The sequence below is a fragment of the Thalassophryne amazonica genome, chromosome 15 (genome assembly GCF_902500255.1).
Source record: "Thalassophryne amazonica chromosome 15, fThaAma1.1, whole genome shotgun sequence".
Classification (NCBI taxonomy): Eukaryota; Metazoa; Chordata; class Actinopteri; order Batrachoidiformes; family Batrachoididae; genus Thalassophryne; species Thalassophryne amazonica.
In genome coordinates this window covers 37,507,647-37,529,242 of record NC_047117.1, presented here as the reverse complement: position 1 = coordinate 37,529,242, position 21,596 = coordinate 37,507,647, and the positions used below count along the sequence as shown (strand labels likewise).

The 21,596-nt window shown below is 40.3% G+C and overlaps 1 protein-coding gene across 2 annotated transcripts in view; it reads left to right on the top strand.

Annotated features, from left to right (window-relative positions):
* ndst3 (N-deacetylase/N-sulfotransferase (heparan glucosaminyl) 3) overlaps positions 1–10,645 on the top strand; it is a 391,475-nt gene extending 380,830 nt beyond the window's left edge. The window contains exons 14-15 of one of the 2 annotated variants that reach the window (XM_034187550.1): positions 3,093–3,203; positions 9,652–10,645. In XM_034187550.1, coding sequence (XP_034043441.1) covers positions 3,093–3,203; positions 9,652–9,681 — 141 coding nt within the window. In that variant the 3' untranslated portion in view covers positions 9,682–10,645. Of the gene's footprint in view, positions 1–3,092; positions 3,204–9,646 lie in introns of both variants that reach the window. The other variant, XM_034187551.1, reaches the window with a different exon arrangement.
* The last annotated feature ends 10,951 nt before the right edge of the window (positions 10,646–21,596 follow it).

Genomic DNA, 21,596 nt, shown 5'->3' with positions numbered 1-21,596 from the left:
TCCCAAAATGCCACTAAATCTGCCCCTATTTTCTGCTTCTTTTTCTCATCACCTTTATGTTCCTGTTCTAACTCCTTCTTCAGTTTCTGTATACTGGTCAGGTTCAGTCGTCCGTCAAAGTCATGTTTATTTATCCAGGTCTCCAATTTCTTTGTTGCTATTGGATTTTTTGCTTCCATAAATTTCCAGTCGTCAGTTGATAAATTTTCTCTCTTCTTAGACGTCTTTCCCCCCATTTTATTATTCTTTGTTATAATTTGGACTTCAGACGGGGGGCACACCTAGGGTGTTCTAAATCTGAAGTTTTCACTTCCTTGGACGTGACAATTAACAGCCCGTCGTGTGGTTGATTCCTTTCACCTCCCCGTAGGAAGCGGAATCACTTGCCTCTGCTTCCACACACGGTTGTCACTTACGTTGTCCAAAGTATTACACTTTCACACAGTTATTTTATTTACACAAATACATAGAAACACTTTTAATAACCGTACGCGTATTCTTAGGCCAGGGGAGCTCGCCCTCCCGTGGAATTTACTAATGTCCTGCATTAGGGGACTCCACCGTCCCTGCGAGATTTAACTGCCTTTTCACTGTGCACGTATTTCTATCCGGTATTTCCTTTACGTAGTAAAACAGAGGAGTCCGTACCCTCCTTCGGAATTTAACTACGTGCGTTCTTCGCTACTGTAGAGGAGTCCGCCCTCCTCGCGGAGTTTAACTGCTTTACATTAACAGACGATTCCACGCCATCGCTTACGGAGTTAACTGTTTTATGTGATCTGATCACCACTCATTCAGTACTGTCACAAAGAAAATTCTACTCACTGACTCGACCTCCTGTCTGTCTTCTTCGGGAAAATCTCGTCAACCAGACGATGCCAACGGCGGTCGACAACTGCAGACACGATCAATCGATCGGACCTTGGCCAAGGATTTTCGTCTGGACTTGACGACCCCCGCCGGACACCTCCAGTATTGTTGATCTCCCGGACGTTAGCCCCAGTCAATGTTGGGTATTTTCTCCTCCAAACATTCTTAAAACCTTTAACAAGAAAACAGAGTCAAGAAACAACCAGTGAGACAGAAAGTCAAATTTAGCTCGCGAGGAGTGCAGACAGCCGTACACGTAGTACCACTGAAAGCCTGGGGGACTGCTGCGCATGCTCACTCTTTTTATTAGGAAACCTACCCACATTGTGAAAGTTGTCCCTAAGGGGGTGTCGCATGACAAGTTTCCTCCCATAATACAAAACATCTCATGGCACGTATGCCAATGGTTGCAAGCTGTGTGGAGAAACGGTTTCCTTTTGTTTTAATCATATCATTGAAGGTCAGCACATCCGTTCTTGCAGGCTCCTCTGTTTGCACTTATCATCTGTCTTCAAAGCTTGGAGTGTCCTGTTCAAAACAGTAAGCATTTGTACAGCATAAGGTCAAATAACCTCCATCTCTTCACTCCCAGTCGTAGTGGCTACAAAAACAAAGGTGTTCTATCATGTATAATAACAAGTACATTCTCAGGGTTATGTTAAGACAGGTGCAAAACACTCAATAACATTTCATCAGAACAAGACAAGGAACAAATGTTAAACAGTGATAATATATATATATAAATCTTTAACAATCCTCCCTGACTTTAACCTATATTCAGTTGAATACACCACAACAAGATATTTAATGTTCAAACTGATAAACTTTATTGTTTTTGTGCAAATATTTGCTCATTTTTAAATGCTGCCCACATTTCAAAAAGTTGGGACGGGGCAACAAGTTGATGAATGCACAAAGAACACCTAATTGGAAACATAGTGTCTGATTGGTTAAAAGGAGCATCCCCAAAAGGCTCAGCCATTCACAAGCAAAGATGGGGTGAGGATCCCACTTTGTGAACAACTGCATGAAAAAATAGTGAAAAAAATAGGGATTCCATGATCTACAGTCCAAATAATCAGAAGATTCAGAGTATCTGGAGAATTTTCTACACGTAAGTGCAAGGCCGAAAATCAACATTGAATGCCCTTGACCTTCGATCCCTCAGGTGGCACTGTGTAAAGGATTTTACCGGATGGGCTAAGGAACACTTCAGAAAACCATTGTCAGTTAACACAGTTCGTCGCTACATCCACAAGTGCAAGTTAAAACTCTACCATGCAAAGCGAAAGCCATACATCAACAACATCCAGAAATGCCACGCCTTCTCTGGGCCTGATCATTTGAAATGGACAGATGCACAGTGGAAAAGTGTGCTGTGATCTGATGAGTCCACATTTCAAATTGTTTTTGGAAATCATGGACATCGTGTCCTCCGGACAAAAGAGCATCCAGATTGTTGCCAGCGCAAAGTTCAAAAGCCAGCATCTGTGATGTATGGGGGTATGATAGTGCCCATGGCATGAGCAACTTATACATCTGTGATGGCACCATCAATGCTGAAAGGTACATCCAGGTTTTGGAGCAACACATGCTGCCATCCAAGCAACATCTTTTTCAGGAACATCCCTGCTTATTTCAGCAAGACAATGCAAGCCACATTCTGCACGTGTTACAACAGCGTGGCTTCATAGTAAAAGAGTGCGGGTACTAGACTGGCCTGCCTGCCGTCCAGACCTGTTGCCCATTGAAAATGTGTGGTGCATTATGAAACGCAAAATATGACAACGGAGACTCCGGACTGTTGAACAACTGAAGTTGTACATCAAGTAAGAATGGGAAAGAATTCCACCTACAAAGCTTCAGCAATTAGTGTCCTCAGTTTCCAAACACTTATTGAGTGTTGTTAGAACGAAAGGTGATGTAACACAGTGGTAAACATACCACTGTCACAGCTTTTTTGAAATGTGTTGCAGGCATCCATTTCAAAATGAGCAAATATTTGCACAAAAACAATAAAGTTTATCAGTTTGAACATTAAGTATCTTGTCTTGTGGTGTATTCAAATGAATATAAGTTGAAGAGGATTTGCAATCATTGTATTCTGTTTTTATTTACATTTTACACAACATCCAACTTCATTGGAATTGGGATTGTATATATATTACCTTTGTTCTGTACCCTTTCATTAATTCATTCCTTCTTATCTGCTTTTTCTTCAGGCACGTGCGTATCTCTCCAGGTACTACAGAGAACAGAATGTGGAGCTGTCAAAGCTACTCCATCGCCTTGGCCAACCACTTCCCTCCTGGCTACGAGAGGAGCTGCAGAAGGTCAGCAAGCTGTCATGCTCATCACATCAAATTATACACTGTAATGTCGCGTTCACACCAGATCAATCAATCAATTAATCAATTTTTTTATATAGCGCCAAATCACAACAAACAGTTGCCCAAGGCGCTTTATATTGTAAGGCAAGGCCATACAATAATTATGTAAAACCCCAACGGTCCAAAACGACCCCCTGTGAGCAAGCACTTGGCTACAGTGGGAAGGAAAAACTCCCTTTTAACAGGAAGAAACCTCCAGCAGAACCAGGCTCAGGGAGGGGCAGTCTTCTGCTGGGACTGGTTGGGGCGGAGGGAGAGAACCAGCAAAAAAGACATGCTGTGGAGGGGAGCAGAGATCGATCACTAATGATTAAATGCAGAGTGGTGCATACAGAGCAAAAAGAGAAAGAAACAAGTGCATCATGGGAACCCCCCAGCAGTCTACGTCTATAGCAGCATAACTAAGGGATGGTTCAGGGTCACCTGATCCAGCCCTAACTATAAGCTTTAGCAAAAAGGAAAGTTTTAAGCCTAATCTTAAAAGTAGAGAGGGTGTCTGTCTCCCTGATCTGAATTGGGAGCTGGTTCCACAGGAGAGGAGCCTGAAAGCTGAAGGCTCTGCCTCCCATTCTACTCTTACAAACCCTAGGAACTACAAGTAAGCCTGCAGTCTGAGAGCGAAGCGCTCTATTGGGGTGATATGGTACTACGAGGTCCCTAAGATAAGATGGGACCTGATTATTCAAAACCTTATAAGTAGAAGAAGAATTTTAAATTCTATTCTAGAATTAACAGGAAGCCAATGAAGAGAGGCCAATATGGGTGAGATATGCTCTCTCCTTCTAGTCCCCGTCAGTACTCTAGCTGCAGCATTTTGAATTAACTGAAGGCTTTTTAGGGAACTTTTAGGACAACCTGATAATAATGAATTACAATAGTCCAGCCTAGAGGAAATAAATGCATGAATTAGTTTTTCAGCATCACTCTGAGACAAGACCTTTCTGATTTTAGAGATATTGCGTAAATGCAAAAAAGCAGTCCTACATATTTGTTTAATATGCGCTTTGAATGACATATCCTGATCAAAAATGACTCCAAGATTTCTCACAGTATTACTAGAGGTCAGGGTAATGCCATCCAGAGTAAGGATCTGGTTAGACACCATGTTTCTAAGATTTGTGGGGCCAAGTACAATAACTTCAGTTTTATCTGAGTTTAAAAGCAGGAAATTAGAGGTCATCCATGTCTTTATGTCTGTAAGACAATCCTGCAGTTTAGCTAATTGGTGTGTGTCCTCTGGCTTCATGGATAGATAAAGCTGGGTATCATCTGCGTAACAATGAAAATTTAAGCAATACCGTCTAATAATACTGCCTAAGGGAAGCATGTATAAAGTGAATAAAATTGGTCCTAGCACAGAACCTTGTGGAACTCCATAATTAACTTTAGTCTGTGAAGAAGATTCCCCATTTACATGAACAAATTGTAATCTATTAGACAAATATGATTCAAACCACCGCAGCGCAGTGCCTTTAATACCTATAGCATGCTCTAATCTCTGTAATAAAATTTTATGGTCAACAGTATCAAAAGCAGCACTGAGGTCTAACAGAACAAGCACGAGATGAGTCCACTGTCCGAGGCCATAAGAAGATCATTTGTAACCTTCACTAATGCTCTTTCTGTGCTATGATGAATTCTAAAACCTGAACTGAAACTCTTCAAATAGACCATTCCTCTGCAGAGGATCAGTTAGCTGTTTTACAACTACCCTTTCAAGAATTTTTGAGAGAAAAGGAAGGTTGGAGATTGGCCTATAATTAGCTAAGATAGCTGGGTCAAGTGATGGCTTTTTAAGTAATGGTTTAATTACTGCCACCTTAAAGCCTGTGGTACATAGCCAACTAACAAAGATAGATTGATCATATTTAAGATCGAAGCATTAAATAATGTAGGGCTTCCTTGAGCAGCCTGGTAGGAATGGGGTCTAATAAACATGTTGATGGTTTGGATGAAGTAACTAATGAAAATAACTCAGACAGAACAATCGGAGAGAAAGAGTCTAACCAAATACCGGCATCACTGAAAGCAGCCAAGATAACGATACGTCTTGGGATGGTTATGAGTAATTTTTTCTCTAATAGTTAAAATTTTGTTAGCAAAGAAAGTCATGAAGTCATTACTAGTTAAAGTTAATGGAATACTCAGCTCAATAGAGCTCTGACTCTTTGTCAGCCTGGCTACAGTGCTGAAAAGAAACCTGGGTTGTTCTTATTTTCTTCAATTAGTGATGAGTAGAAAGATGTCCTAGCTTTACGGAGGGCTTTTTTATAGAGCAACAGACTCTTTTTCCAGGCTAAGTGAAGATCTTCTAAATTAGTGAGACGCCATTTCCTCTCCAACTTACGGGTTATCTGCTTTAAGCTACGAGTTTGTGAGTATACCACGGAGTCAGACACTTCTGATTTAAAGCTCTCTTTTTCAGAGGAGCTACAGCATCCAAAGTTGTCTTCAATGAGGATGTAAAACTATTGACGAGATACTCTATCTCACTTACAGAGTTTAGATAGCTACTCTGCACTGTGTTGGTATATGGCATTAGCGAACATAAAGAAGGAATCATATCCTTAAACCTAGTTACAGCGCTTTCTGAAAGACTTCTAGTGTAATGAAACTTATTCCCCACTGCTGGGTAGTCCATCAGAGTAAATGTAAATGTTATTAAGAAATGATCAGACAGAAGGGAGTTTTCAGGGAATACTGTTAAGTCTTCTATTTCCATACCATAAGTCAGAACAAGATCTAAGATATGATTAAAGTGGTGGGTGGACTCATTTACATTTTGAGCAAAGCCAATAGAGTCTAATAATAGATTAAATGCAGTATTGAGGCTGTCATTCTCAGCATCTGTGTGGATGTTAAAATCGCCCACTATAATTATCTTATCTGAGCTAAGCACTAAGTCAGACAAAAGGTCTGAAAATTCACAGAGAAACTCACAGTAACGACCAGGTGGACGATAGATAATAACAAATAAAACTGTTTTTTGGGACTTATGCCACGCGATGCCATAAATTTGCGTCCCTCACCTGGCAATGGATGCGCCACCATCGCCTGGTGTGTCGCTCTGCTTTTGTTGTGAAAAATCACCCCAATGCATCATCAAATAGGAGGAGCTTCCATTCCGCCCCCCGTCAAGTCAACATGGCGGACCTTGATCACACGGAGCAAGTTGCTATGCCCTATTTGTTGTGGAAAGCTGACAAACATTGCCAGCGGCACCGTCCCTGGGTTCACAACATCCTCATGAGACATTTCCAATTCGAGGGGTTTCATTATTTGCTGCATGAGCTGCGTCTGGATGACGGCCGCTGTCAGCGGTACTTCCGCCTCTCCAGGACCCAGTTTGAGGACCTCCTGTCCCGTTCCCGTGCACACATGTGAACAATTAAAAAAAACTGGTTGCTGCTGCAGTTCCTCACTCTCCTCTAAAACTCTGTCATAATTGTGTTGTAAACCAGTCACCATTTGTTTTTATTATTGTTGTGAAAAGTGTAGGAACATGGACCCACAACAGGGGGCGCAAATGAACGGACAATGGAATAAGCCGAAAATATAACAATTTAATGTTGTGAATGTGCACAACAGAGCAACAGACAACACAACTGAGATCAACAGTCAAATTAGTCACAGTGATGTGTGAGCAGGCTCGAGGATAGAAGACGCCCGTCCAGAAAAGAGCCGGATCCCACACGCCTTCCACTCCACCGGATCTGAAGCAACCCTGGAGCCACCAAGCACTGGGTCCCCAGGTGGCCACTGCCTCCGGCTGTCAGATCGGGTACTTCTGGCAGGAAGAACAGACAGGTGATGGTGGGTGCGTGAACACCCAGCAAACAGTTCAGTATAAAGGTGGAAAGCACCTCTACCTCTCAATCACAATGTTTACGTGCAGATCCTGTTGGCAAGTACGTAGCCTCCAACCGAGGAGCGGAGTACGCCAACTCCCCACACACGACTACTCCGTACAAAACAGGAACGTCTGCAGAAATACTTGTATACACAGAAGCAAGAACATCACTAATGTGATACTTCAGCCTGAGTGGTTTACCTGTTCGGTAGACGATTTCTCGGCAGTGAGGTGAAGATGCTGCCCGGCTCTTATGGAGGTGTGGGTGATGATGATGAGTGACAGCTGGTGTTGTTGATGAGTGACAGCTGCCACTCCCGGTTGCTCCGGCGCCCTCTCGTGCCTGAAGCCCGCACTTCAGGCAGGTCGCCCTCTGGTGGTGGGCCAGCAGTACCTCCTCTTCAGCGGCACACACAACAATTATACATCTGTGTAGTTAATAAAATTATCTTCACGAACAATTTGTTTGCGCGTGCACTTGGAAAAAAACTGGCTGCTGCTGCTGCGGTGCTGCTGCTCGCTCTCTCCTCAAAATCTGTCATAATTGTGTTATAAACCAGTCGCCATTTGTTTTATTATACATCTGTGTAGTTAATAAAATTATCTTCATGGACGATTTGTTTGCGCGCGCACGTGAAAAAAAACTGGCTGCGCTGGGTGCTGCTGCTCACTCCTCTCAAACTCTGTCATAATTGTGAAATAATGGGCAAACAGGACATATGTTCTGCTCACAGGGTGGCTGCCAGAGACACGACATGTCCACATCAAGTATAAACTCCAGACATCTTCACGTCACTACATATCCAGTCCCTGATTGGTCATCGTGGTGCGACAAGACGAAAAAGTTCAGATTTTTCAACTTGGGGAAGAGGGCAATGTGACGCGATGCAACATGATATCGTGCCACAGATGCGGCAATCGCTCAAAATTGCTTTATTTGCGTCGCTTTATTCGCATCCATCATGTCGCATTGTGTGGCTTGAACTTTTGTGGTGGCACAATGCGTCCTTCCATAGGGATTACATGGCAACCTGATGCTCGCGTGGCGTCCGTTGTGAACACGGCATAAAAGTCTAACATCACTGAGTTTGCAGAGAGCAAGTTCCTTGTCCAGTGAGTCAGTATTAAAATATTCAAAGCTTGCATGAAAAGCAGTAGTCTTTGCTGAAGTATATTCAAAAAGGGTCGTTGGGGGGGGGACTTCATTATCTTTTATTTTTGTCAGGTTATTACTGATGGTGCCAGAGACATACATTCAGATGATCTCCTTGGTTTCTATGTAAATATGTTCATTGGGCCTATGGATAGAAATAAGTGATTATGGTTTGGACAACAATCAAAGTCAAATTTCCTGCCCCATGCTAACATACTCAACAAAAATATGAATGCAACACATTTGTTTCAACTCTCATTTTTCATCAGATAAAGTAAAAAATCCAAGACTTCTGTCACATATAATTCCTTCAGCGTTGTCTGAGTGTCTTGGTGGCTTCCTTCACTAGTGTCCTTCTTACATGGTCACTCAGTCTTTGCAAAATACCTGCTTGCTAAACATTTATGATATAGTACCATTGCTGTTTGTGTAAGATGATCTGGTATCGTCTGATTAAATGATTCATCCCAACTTGTCTAAAGGAACTGGCTAAAAAATAATCCAATAATCAATAGCTAGTCCAATAACTTATGGGTTCGTCAAAATGGAGGGAGTGTATACAAACAGTTATACCATGGTCAGTGAGAATTCCATGTCTAACTGGCATGCATTATTTTCGTGTATATGCACACGCAAGTTAAGTCACTGTAATATCACTCCGCTCTGGTCGTCACCACAGCAACGCACAAATCAGTTGGCACAGATCAGCTGTGTTTTGACAGGTGAATGACAGAAACGCATTAAAACAGGATTTCCAAATGAATTTTAATATTTTTGGCCAAAAAAAATTTTGAGGAATGGGAAGAGGAGGAGAGCAAACGAGAAGAAGAGCAAAAGCAACGGCATAAAGATTAACATCGGACGAACTGGAAGATTGAAGATGGGAAAATGAAAGGGTTGCCAAGGATGAAAATATCTTGAGACTGGCATAAAAGTCCCAAATACTTATGCATTTTATCAAGTTCTGTTAACTTAAATAAATATTTGTGTTAGCTCACTGTGTCGGACGATGGTATAAGCAGATTAAACAACTCAAAGCCGTGCATTACGGTTTGAATGTACTTTGCGGAGTAACACCACTCCGCTTTGCGTCATGGTGCATTCAAACCGTGTAATGCACAGCTTCTCGTTGTTTAATCCTTACTTATAATTTGTAAATAGCTGGCAATGTATTGTTAAATCTTTTGAATTAAAGCTGAAAGTCAGAACTACAAATCCATCTTGATTGTTTCATTTCACCTCCATTGTGGTGGTGCACAAAGGCAAAATCACAAAACTGTGCCCGTGTCGCTTAAGAACCTGGCAGATGTGTGTAATTCCTATGAATTTATTCCTGTTTCCTCTCCCTGTTTGTTTCCCCTCAATCTTTCCCACTTTCTGAAGGTTAGATAACCTTTACATCCACGAGCCTGGGATAAAGCTCACATGTCAAAGATCAGGAGGGGACCGGTCAGATGGCTGCGGCCTTTCAGTGAAGCTGTGGTGAGGGACGCTGTGTTTTCAGCTGGAGGAGCCATGAACCTCGCTGACAGGCGCACACGGCACCATGAGAACAGAAATTTTGCATGATGAAACTCAACTGCTTGAAAACAGACTGGATGGAAGGACGGACAGAAAGAGATTTGGATGGTGCTGCTGAAAGTAGACTGAACAGGACAAACCACGTGATGGAGCTGAGGGAGCTTTTAAAGTTCTTTGATGGCTTGAATGGGTTCAGATGTTTGTTGAACTGTTGATCTGCAGTGAATTTGATGGTTATCACTTTGTTGTTGTTACCTATAATTTATGATGCCAGAGCAGCGCTGGTCAGCTGTGTGCGGCTTCCATATGAAGTTGTGTTCTGTGAATGAGACAATAACACACACATTGTGTTCTCTTTGCTCACAATGACACAAAGCAGATGAAAGGTTCACATTTTAAAGGCAGTGTATCGACTCAGGGTGAGTGAGAGCTTGTTTTCTGTCATACGTTCTCATTGTGATTATGTTTGTTGTTGTTTGTTTTTTTAACAGTAAAGCAGGTTGGTAGTCTTAAGACATCCATTCAGGTTTGAGAAGGACAGACTGAAGCAAGGCCTGGTGATGTTTTCTCTCTTGTGATGAGCTCGTGCACAGCATCAACACTCAATATAATCAGTGGACTGACAATATGCGACTTTATGGAAATAAAACTGACCAAATTGAGCTGAATGGACTTGGTACTTACGTAGCTATGGTAACTGCAGCCAGTTTTTCTTTTGTCAGTGTCTCAGTTAAACCTTGGCCTCATTGCATCCCTTTTTTAAAACCAGTGGCCAATGTTTAGCTTCAGTTTGAATGCAAAAAAAAAAAGTCCCCATCACAAACAGAGAAACCAAAATTAAATAAATTGATATGACTGGCAGTATGGTGTTTTTATTTATTTATTTTTTAATTCTCCAATCACCAAGTCAGCAAAGTCCACGTTCACACCTGCTGCACGATCACAGTGCTCATTTTCTCAGGTAAGTCAAGCTGACATACAGTAGAAGATCATTTCTGATTTCTTGATTCACATCACCACTAATTAACAGACAAGACAGTAATGCTTAGTTCCACATGAGACAAAAATGTTTGGTCAAGTATTGTGTTAGAACGCACACAAGCACGGGCTAAACATATACAATGGAAGCTGAAAACCTCACAGTCTGAAGATGTCATTTCAAACAGTCTGCCAGCACAGAGAGGAGCCCAATAAAAGATACTTGACAGTGCTTTGATGAACTGCTCTAAAACTCAGATGTCAGATGTGTTTTTTTTATTTTGAAAGAATGCCTGGGGACATGTGATGTGGATGCCCTCTGGTCATCTCCCTCAAGAGGTCTTCCAGGCACTTCCAACTGGGAGGAGGCCCTGTGGAAAACCAAGGACACGCTGGAGGGTTTATATGTCCCAGATGGATGGATTGGCCTGGGGCTCTTCCAGAAGATTTGGAGGACTTGGCTGAGGATGGTGAAGTGTGAGATGAGCTTGGTGTCCTTGCCATCATGATCCAGACCCACACAAGCAGCAATAAATGAATAGAAAAGATTGCTGCACCCCCAGTACAGAGATACATGTTTTATATGTGGGAAAAAAAAAAATAAAGTCAGACTTTGATGAAGGACATGTGTTCATCTTCTGTACAGTATGTAGGACATGTACTAAATAGTTCTATATTATGAAGATCTTAGCCCTTATCTTGACTATAGCACACAGACAAAAACCTACCATATCTCACGGCATGTCGTGATTCAGGCTCACAAAATATACATTAATGTATTGGTTCGTGATTTTGTCATGAAAAGTGCCAAATTTTCGTAATAGAAACATGAAGTTATTTGAATACATTCCGTGTCAGTTGCACAAAATGAAAAGTGATGCAGGGGGGTCTGGGGGAGTTAGGGTTAGGGGAAGGGGTAGGGTTAGTAACAGGAAGGTAATATGTCTATAGACTTAGACTGCTGGGGGGTTCCCATGATGCACTGAGTGTTTCTTTCTCTTTTTGCTCTGTATGCACCACTCTGCATTTAATCATTAGTGATTGATCTCTGCTCCCCTCCACAGCATGTCTTTTTCCTGGTTCTCTCCCTCAGCCCCAACCAGTCCCAGCAGAAGCTGCCCCTCCCTGAGCCTGGTTCTGCTGGAGGTTTCTTCCTGTTAAAAGGGAGTTTTTCCTTCCCACTGTCACCAAGTGCTTGCTCACAGGGGATCGTTTTGACCGTTGTGGTTTTTACGTAATTATTGTATGGCCTTGCCTTACAATATAAAGCGCCTTGGGGCAGCTGTTTGTTGTGATTGATTGATTGATTAATAAAAACGGAAATTTGACTCATTTCATGACGAGCTCAAAAAGAACTTGTGAGACTGGGTTGACAAAAACACAGCAAATGTGCATGAGGCTGGGGGGGGGGATTTGCTGTTTACATGGGACACAATCTGAGAATAAAATCAGGCGCTGCAAGGACAAAATGTCATCTGTTATTGTGCTTTACAGCTGGGTGCAAAAATGCCCTTGTGCACTGCGATTAGGATGGCAGAAAAGTGAAGTTTGAGCAGCTTTACATGTCACAAGAAGACGAGAGGTGAGACATGAGAGGTTTACTGAGGTAAATGTGTGTGTGCCCAAAATTAAAGTTTAAAAAAATTGGCTTTTTCATATTAAAATTCACCATGACATGAATTAAATAAAAACATTAAAGTAAAAAAAGTGTAAATAAGTATACATACCTTTAAGTACAACACAAACACAAAAAGTGTCACTTTTTAGCCACTTTTCTTAAAACAATTCAGAGTCATCCAAGTCACCCCAAGTCTGACTTCATTTACAGCAAATTTGAATGCAGTATGATACTGTATAGCCATGCACGGAGACAAATGAGGAAAGCCACCAAGACATCCACGGCAACTTTGACTGTGGTTGTGAATGAAGTAACTATTCATAGTGCAACTTTTGTCTGTTGCATCACCACTCAGATCTTCACAGTGGAGCAGGGGAGGATTTTCATACAAGAAAACAGATCAGACCTACTGTCGGTTTGAGCGTCTTATGTGTCTCACTGCAAACAGTTTCATGTTCTTTCTAAGAAAGTCTTTCTCTGTTCCACTGGACTCTAATGCTACGAGTAAGAAATTAGTTTCCACTGTGAATTTAAAAGGCATCATTTTCAAAACTTTAACATAAAGAAGATATATATATATATATATATATATATATATATATATATATATATATATATATATATATATATATATATAGTTTTACATGATGTAATTACAAAATTCATGCATAAAAAGCTCAAGGGTAAACTTTTTGGCAGCACTGAATTTTGCAGGAATGGTATCAAAAGTATGACGAGACCGTGTGTTGCCCTCTCTGAGTGTCTCTTTTTGTTTCTTTCAAGTGTAGATTTTAGATTTTATTACAACAATACAGTATTTTCACATGTTGTTTTAATTGTATTATTATTTGTATCTATGAAATAATAAGAGTGAATATACTTGATAGGATACTGTCACTTTGCAAACACAAATAATTTCACTCTGAGGTAATAAATATTTTTATATTGCTTTGATGTTATTCAATAATAATAAAATATATAAACCTGTACCATACTAAAAATACTGAATGACACTTGGATGACTATCAAAAGTATTTTTTTTTCCAGATTTCAGATTTGCAAAGAACAGGAACAAGACAAAAATATGTAACAAGAGGAGTATCAATTGTAACATGGATTTTGTGTAATACTTTGCAACTTTTGTCCAAAACTAACGAAATTGTTTTTGTCTTATGAATGACAAATCTACATTTTATGGCTTTGCTAATTAATTACATCTCAAAGTACTGTTTTGTTACACGTGTTCACATTAGAAGCGAGCACTATCCTTTGTCACCTTAAAAATGGTTGTAACAAAAAGTATATATGCCAGATACACTATAGAGGAGTTATTTTTGACAACCACCACCAGAGGGCGCAAACAGACCAAATCAGTCGGAGTTTAATCGTGTTTAAAAAGTTACAAGGTCCATTATAACGGAGTTCAACTTATTTCCATGAACTGCATATTGTTCCTTTTGATGACTTTTGATTAAATATCATTATCTGTGCTCATCTGCATACAAATCATTTTCTACGACTGATATTTTGATGTAAAAACTGTTGAGTAACTACTGTACTTTAGAAAGACTAGAAAATAAATGGCTCAAAGATCCAGATGAAGAGATGTATGGTCATAAAATCAAACATTTTGACTTCAAATAACAGCTTATTTACATAAATGCAGTTCAGACCAGAAATGAAAGGAACATCTTTACCATTTAATTATTTTTTTGTACAAGTTTGTAACATATTTCAGATTGATCGAATTGATTTGGGTTTATATTTAAATGGGGTAATAAGGGTGATTGGAAGTTTCTTTGTGTTCTTCTTTCAGCTGCTCCTGTTTGGGGTCTCCACACAGCAGATCTCCATCTCACCCTGTCCACCATCTCCTTCTGTCGCACCAACCACTTACACGCCCTCCATAAAGTCATGTTCAGGAGCATGGGCTGGTGTCAGGTTTACACACCACTCCATGGAATAACCTCTCACCACATCCAGAACTCTCCTCTTTGGTCTTCCTGTTCTCCTCTATCCAAGTGGCTCCATCGTCAACATCCTTCTCCTGATATGAACTGCATCCCTCGTCTGCACATCCCAAACCACTAACATTTAATAGATCAATTCAGTAATGAAAATTTATGAGTTGAAGGGCATGCCAATACCTGATTTTGAATTTTTGTTTAAATTGTAAGTGCAATCAGAATCAGAAGAGCCTTTATTTGCCAAGTATCTACAAGAAAATAAGCCATTTGACTCCAGTTTGAACTGTACTTTCCCTGTACGAGCATAAATATACATTAAACACTAAATAATTCACAATAAAAAAAAGGTGCAAAAAAGTGTGCAAAGGAGAAACAAACAGATTGAGTTGTACATGATATATATATAAATTAGTTTTTTGGCAGGTTAAATTGTTCATCAGTGTGATGGCCTGTGAAAAGAAACTGTTCCTGTGTCTCGTTGTTTTGACATACAGAGCTCTGTAAAGTTGACCAGATGGGGGGAGTTTAAACAGTGTGTGTCCAGGGTGTGAGGGGTCTGCAGAGATGACAGTCTGCAAAATTTCCCTCAGTAACTGCATAAAAACTGCATGTGCACATATTCAGCTTCTTGGATTCTGATTGATATGGGTGACCAGTTAACCTCCTATTTTGGACTATGTTAGCATCTTTTAACACAATAATTTACAGTTACTGTTATGTACACTTGCCAGCCATTTTGTTAGGTACACCTTGTTAGTACTGGGTTGGACCCTCTTTTGCCTTCAGAACTGCCTTAATTCTTCATGGCATAGATTCAACAAGTTGTTGGAAACATTCCTCAGAGATGTTGGCCAATATTGATATAATATGAGCGAAGTGCCGTGCAGTGACGCAAAGCTCGCTTATGGTACAGGGAGTCCCAAATAGGAAGTGCCAAATTTTGAGTCCACAGTGAAACAGGAAATGTCAAATGTCAGACACTTCCTGGATTGACAGATGAGGCCCCATGGAATCTCGTGGGAACTCAGTGGCAAGTTGACACTGAAACAGTAAGTGTCAAATTGTCAGTCCACTGGCCAGCAGGAAATCTCAAATGTTGAACACATCCTGGCATGTGTGGAGCTACAGCTGAGGCCAGGGTTGCACTGGACTCCCCTGAAATCTGATTGGACACAGATGTTTGACATGTCACATCACCACACTTCTGGTTGAAAAGTGCTGCATTTTGAAATCAGTCACATTGACTGCTAGCTTCCTCCTGTCCAGTAGTTGGTGCTGTGTACCACAAAAAGTTCTAATCCACTTTAGTAGAAGAAGAAAAATGTCTCAGATTTAAACTGAACATGTCATTTGAACCATGGACTAATAATGACACCAAAGTTATATTGGTGAGTAAACAAACCTATTTTATGCCAGAACTGAGGTCCAGGGTGTTAAAAGTGGCATTTCTCCTTTAATTTGGGTTGCCTTATATATGGGTGTGTTTCCAGTGATTTTAAATGAGCAGGCAGCTGTTGATTAAATGACCTCAATTTTGCTGTCTGAAGGACTTAAATAGCCTCTTAATTTTGCTCTCTGATTGACACCAGGATGATGTATTTCACTTAAAAATACACATGCCACGAGGTGTTTCTCAGCTGTACTCAAAAGTATTGGACACTTGTATTTTACACATTTTAATTTGTTTATGCTATTACAAATATCAATAAATAAATAAATCTAAAGTTATCTTCCTTAAACTCAAACTGAAAGCAAATGTCTACAACTTTATATAAATTAATTAAAAATCTAAAATCCAGCTTCCCAATGAAGTGGTGTAGAGGAGGATTTTCTTAAAAAGAAGACCTGATAGATCAGCTACAATTGTTTTGGTGAAGAAACTTTAGTATTTCTTCATAATTGATATAAATAAAAGACCAGGCATATTCATTAACTTGGAAATGTTCATGTTCCCATCCCCTGACTTGTCTGAAGAAAACTGGCAATAAAACTGATTATTATTTACAGGTATTATCAGGTGTTAGAGATTTGCTTTCAGTTTGAGTTTGAGGAAGATAATTTTAGAAATTTTTATTCTTTATATTTTTTGTATTTCTTGTATTTGAAATGGGATAAACAAATTCAAATGTGTGAAATACCAAGTGTTCCAATACTTTTGGAGGGCACAGTATCCTAACCTTATGATTAGTGTATGATTAGTGTTTTTTTTTAAGAATGTTTAATTTTCATTGTTGCTGCACTTTGTGTGAAATCATAGTATATGAGCAGGGTCATCCTTCAAAAAGATCTGCCTGGATACAACATATGTCACTCTAAAGTGAACAACATGTATCATAATGATATGACAATATTGAGATACGATAATTTGACCATATTCTACAGCCCTACAGTCAACTAGCTGAAAAATTTACATCTACATTAAAAAAAATGCTTAAAGTGGCAGGGGGTAAGATGGCTGTAATGGGGGGGGGGTTCTTGTGGGGTGCTCCCCCCCACAGAAGCTGAAAGGCAAAAAAAGAAGAATATTTAAAAAGGCAGGGGGCCTTGGGGAACATGTCTGAAGGGCCTAAATGACATGGTTAGATGGTGAGGAGCTGCAAGGCATGTGAGAGGCTAAAAAAAGAAAAATGTTTAAAAAGGCAGAGGGTCTGGGGTGGGGAGCAAAGCCCCCCAGAAGCTGAAAGGTTTTAGCCATGCTAATGCTCCCCTGAACCATTTACTAAAAAAAGTCTGAAGGACCTAAATTACATGGTGAGATGCTTCGCTCATTCATGTCCGCGACATATATATATTTAGCATCACACAGTCACCCATTCAACCAGTCTGCCCATTCTCCTCTGACCTCTGACACCAACAATGCATACTTCTTCCACACAACTGCCGCTCACTGGATATCTTCTCTTTTCGGATCATTCTGTGTAAACCCTGGAGATGGTTGTGCATGCAAATTCGATCAGCAGTTTCTGAAATACTCGGACCACCCCGTCACAACCATGCCACATCCAAAGTCACTTAAATCCTCTTTCTTTTCCATTCTGGTGCTCGGTTTGAACATCAGCAAGTTGTCTTCACCAAGTCTAGATGCTTAAATGCACTGAGCAGGTATACCTAATAAATAAATAAATAAATTAGTTTAAATGGGAATGTTGGTAGAGTGGGACACGTCTGTGCTTGTTCAGGCAGGTTGTAGGCCTTGTGTTTGCATCAGATTTATGGAGGCTTGTAGCTAATCGCAGGGTTCCCAGTGACCACAAAGGGCTGCCATTGCTGTTTTTTTATTCATAAACTCACATATACTGGACATATGTGAAGTGTCAACACAATATCCATCCATCCATCCATCCATTTTCTTCCGCTTTATCCGAAGTCGGGTTGCGGGGGCAACAGCTCAAGCAAAGCCACCCAGACCTCCCGATCCACACACACCTCCCCCAGCTCCTCCGGGGGAACCCCAAGGCGTTCCCAAGCCAGCCGAAAGATGTAGTCCCTCCAGCGTGTCCTGGGTCTTCCCCGGGCCTCTCCCAATGGGATGTGCCCGGGACACCTCTCCAGCGAGGCGTCCAGGGGGCATCCGGAAAAGATGCCCGAGCCACCTCAACTGTCTCCTTTCGACGTGGAGGAGCAGCAGCTCGACTCTGAGCTCGTCCCGAGTGACCGAGCTCCTCACCCTATCTCTAAGGGAACGCCCAGCCACCCTGCGGAGGAAACTCATCTCGGCCGCTTGTACTCGCGATCTCGTTCTTTTGGTCATGAGCCAAATCTCATGACCATAGGTGAGGATCGGAACGTAGATTGATCGGTAAATCAAGAGCTTTGCCCCCCTACTCAGCTCTCTCTTCACCACGACGGTCCGATACAGCGACCGCATCACTGCAGATGCTGCACCGATCCGTCTATCAATCTCACGCTCCATCCGTCCCTCACTCGTGAACAAGACCCCGAGATACTTAAACTCCTCCACTTGAGGCAAGGACACTCCACCGACCTGAAGAGGGCAAAGCACCTTCTTCCAGGATCAAAATGCTTAAAATAACCTTAAATTTTTTTATTCCACAAAGAACACAAAAACATATGCACATAATGTTGAAATGTGTAAAGATGACAAAACGTTTGCTACTTCACATTAACAGCTAGTAGAAAAAAGTGTGTGTGTGTGTGGGGGGGGGGGGTTCAAGTCAACATCTGCTGTTTGCCTTACAAATGAAGATTACTGAGAAAATGTCTGCCATTCTTGTAGGCACTGTGTGACATACCAGGACTTCTGTGTGACCGTATGTGTGGACACATCGTCTGACATTGTCCCACTCACTTTGTCCATTTGCACTTAGAAACAAACAACTGCTGGTTCAGTTGTGTGGGAAAGAAACTGTTCCTGCAGTATTAACAAAATTCTTAAATCCATGAGCCAGCTGTGAGTCCCATTAAAGTGATACACAGACGAGAGGTTAAAAAATGTCATGTACAACAGAAACAGTTTCTGTACATAAACAGAATTTGTGAGAATTTATGAAAAAAAAATGCTAAAAACAAGAAACTTTTTTCTTTACAAAATCATTGTCTACAAGCAAATATTAAAGTACCATATCTACTAAGATAAGACTTTATTGATCTCACAGTGGAGAAATTCACGTTACGTCAGCTCTTAAAAAACACAGAGAAACAGAACTCAATAACCACAGAATGCAGTTTCAAATACACCAGGTGCTGCTGTGAAAGCTGAGTTTTGTTACAACCATGACAACTTTAAACTCAAAGTGCACTCTGCAAGCACATACCTATGTGTAATAAACCATCAATCCTCACTATGCCAAAGAACACAAAAGCTGACACAGTTGTGAAAAAGCTGTAAATAAAAAAGCTATAAAATAAATAAAAATAAAATAATAATATAAAAATAAAAGTAAAAAAATATATATATTTAAAAAAGCTGTAAATAAATGCTTAACTAAAGGTGAATTTGAAAATACCTCAACAAATCTTTTTTATTATTATTTTATTTATTTAATGAAAATATACACTCAAGTTAAAACAACATGTTTCAAGATATTTGGCACAGTCATGTGTTTATCACTGTATTACATCAACTTTTCTTTCAGTAACACTTAAAGTGTTTGGGCACTTTTTACAGTGTTAAGGGACCTTGACACTTGCATGCATTTAACCACCACACCGCTGCACAATTCGCTGTGCCAATGCGACCTGCTGTGTTCCACTGGATGCCGCTGTTTGTGTCGCTGCACATTGCATTATTTAAAAGAATTGCTTTGTAGCAGATTAATCATTTGCTCTCAGACCTGGCTGATGAAACCACATCTAATCACTCTGGAATCAGAAAGGAATTTTCTACAGCTGCAGCTGTTGTTGTGCACTTCATGACGTGGAGAAAGTATTTGGAATCATCTAAAAGGTAATTATTTGTAATGTTTATATTGTAATGGCTTGGTAAAAGCAGTTGCATTTTCAATTCTTCTTATGAGTATCTGTAAAATTAGGTTTATTATAGATTTAACACCTCGGCAAAATCGTTCAGATGAGCTGCGCTGTGATGCGGTGCGCCAACGGAATGAGTCGCAGTGACCCAGAGTGTTTTTTAATTGTTTGCGCAATGTTCATGTGTCGTTCACAAAATTAGAGGTTTTGAACATTTCAGAATTTTCTTTGCGCACTTGCACAAAGCCGTGCACAGTTTACAAGAAATTTAATCTCTGGCATGGCAGATTGCATGACAGTGTGCGGATCAAATTAATTTATGCAAGTGTCAAGGCAACTTTAGAAAGAGGAATGTTCCCACATTTAGCCGTTATGTGGATCATCAGCTGTGATATTGTCTGGGGTCTATGCCACTTTTTTTTTACACTTCATAATGTACCACACGTTCTCAGTTAGACACAGACCCTGACTGGAGAGGTTGCCCACAGAGCTACTTCACTTTGAAGACAGGCGGAATGTGGTTTTGTGTTGTCATGCTGGAAGATGCAGGGACATCCTTCAAAAAGATCTGCCTGGATACAACATATGTCACTCTAAAGTGAACAAATATATTTCTGCATTCATGGAAATATAGACCTGGACCTCAATCTGTTAGCATCGCTAAACACAGGGCGGCGCCATTACCAAGGGTGGAGATGTGCAGATCATAAATAATAAAGTGACCGCTTTTTTTTTTTTCGCACAAGCGTTGCTATTTCTTAACATTTTTTAGTAAATGTAGGCTCGTTTTAAAGCCCTTTGAAAGCTCTTTCCAATGAACCTATGCATGTGTGGGTGAAAAAACCTTTACGTAAAATGCAGAAAATTGCAGAAATTATGACAAACTGTGCTGCTTTTCTCGCTCTCTTGTCGCTATTTGTTAACAGATTTTAATAAAAGTAGGCTTGTTTTAAAGCCCTTTAATTGCTCTCTCCAATGAACCCAAACATGCCTGGGTAGAAAAAAAAAATGTTTTATATAAAGTGTGGAAATTTGGGGAAAAATATGCCATTCTGTTCATTTAATGTGATATTTTTTTTCCTGTCATCATAATTCTTGATGGCTTTTTATGAATGAAGCCTTGTAAGTTGTATTCAAGCTGACTAAAAGCTCTAATGAACCCATACATGCCTGGATAAAAAATCCTTATGTATTAAAATATAAATCTGAAGTATGCCTTGCCATTGTGGTTATTTATCTTGCTGCTTTTTCCACTGTAATATTATTGCTAGTCTTTTAATGACAACAACATATATATGATTTTTACTAACATTTTATTACAAGTAGAAATGACTCTTACCTCAGTCAGGGTAAAAAGTACCACCCCCATCACCCCCAACCACACTGTTAAAATTAAAATGCCGCCTGTGACCACCATGTACATATTGTATTAAATAACAACTGCAAGTATATATAAATATATTTAAACATTTTTGTTTCTGTATTTGTATGCATGTGAACGCAGCTTAATGAAAGAACTCATGGCGTTGAGTTATTGTCTCAGTACACATATATATATATATCACTGCGGTATTGTATCACTTCCTGTTCCGGAGCACAGCGGTGTTTTTCTGTATCTGTTAGCTGTTTAATCTGCGCAGTTAGATTGATCTAGTTATCTAGATTACGATTTGTTTCCCAGTGTAATCTTTACGTGCCTTAACTAAAGCACTCCTTCTGCTGAATCACCTCTAAATTATTTACACATTATTCACTTTGCGTGTTTTTAGGAATCTGCTAGCTTAGCATAGCTACTAGCTCTTAGCCGATTTAGCATGGC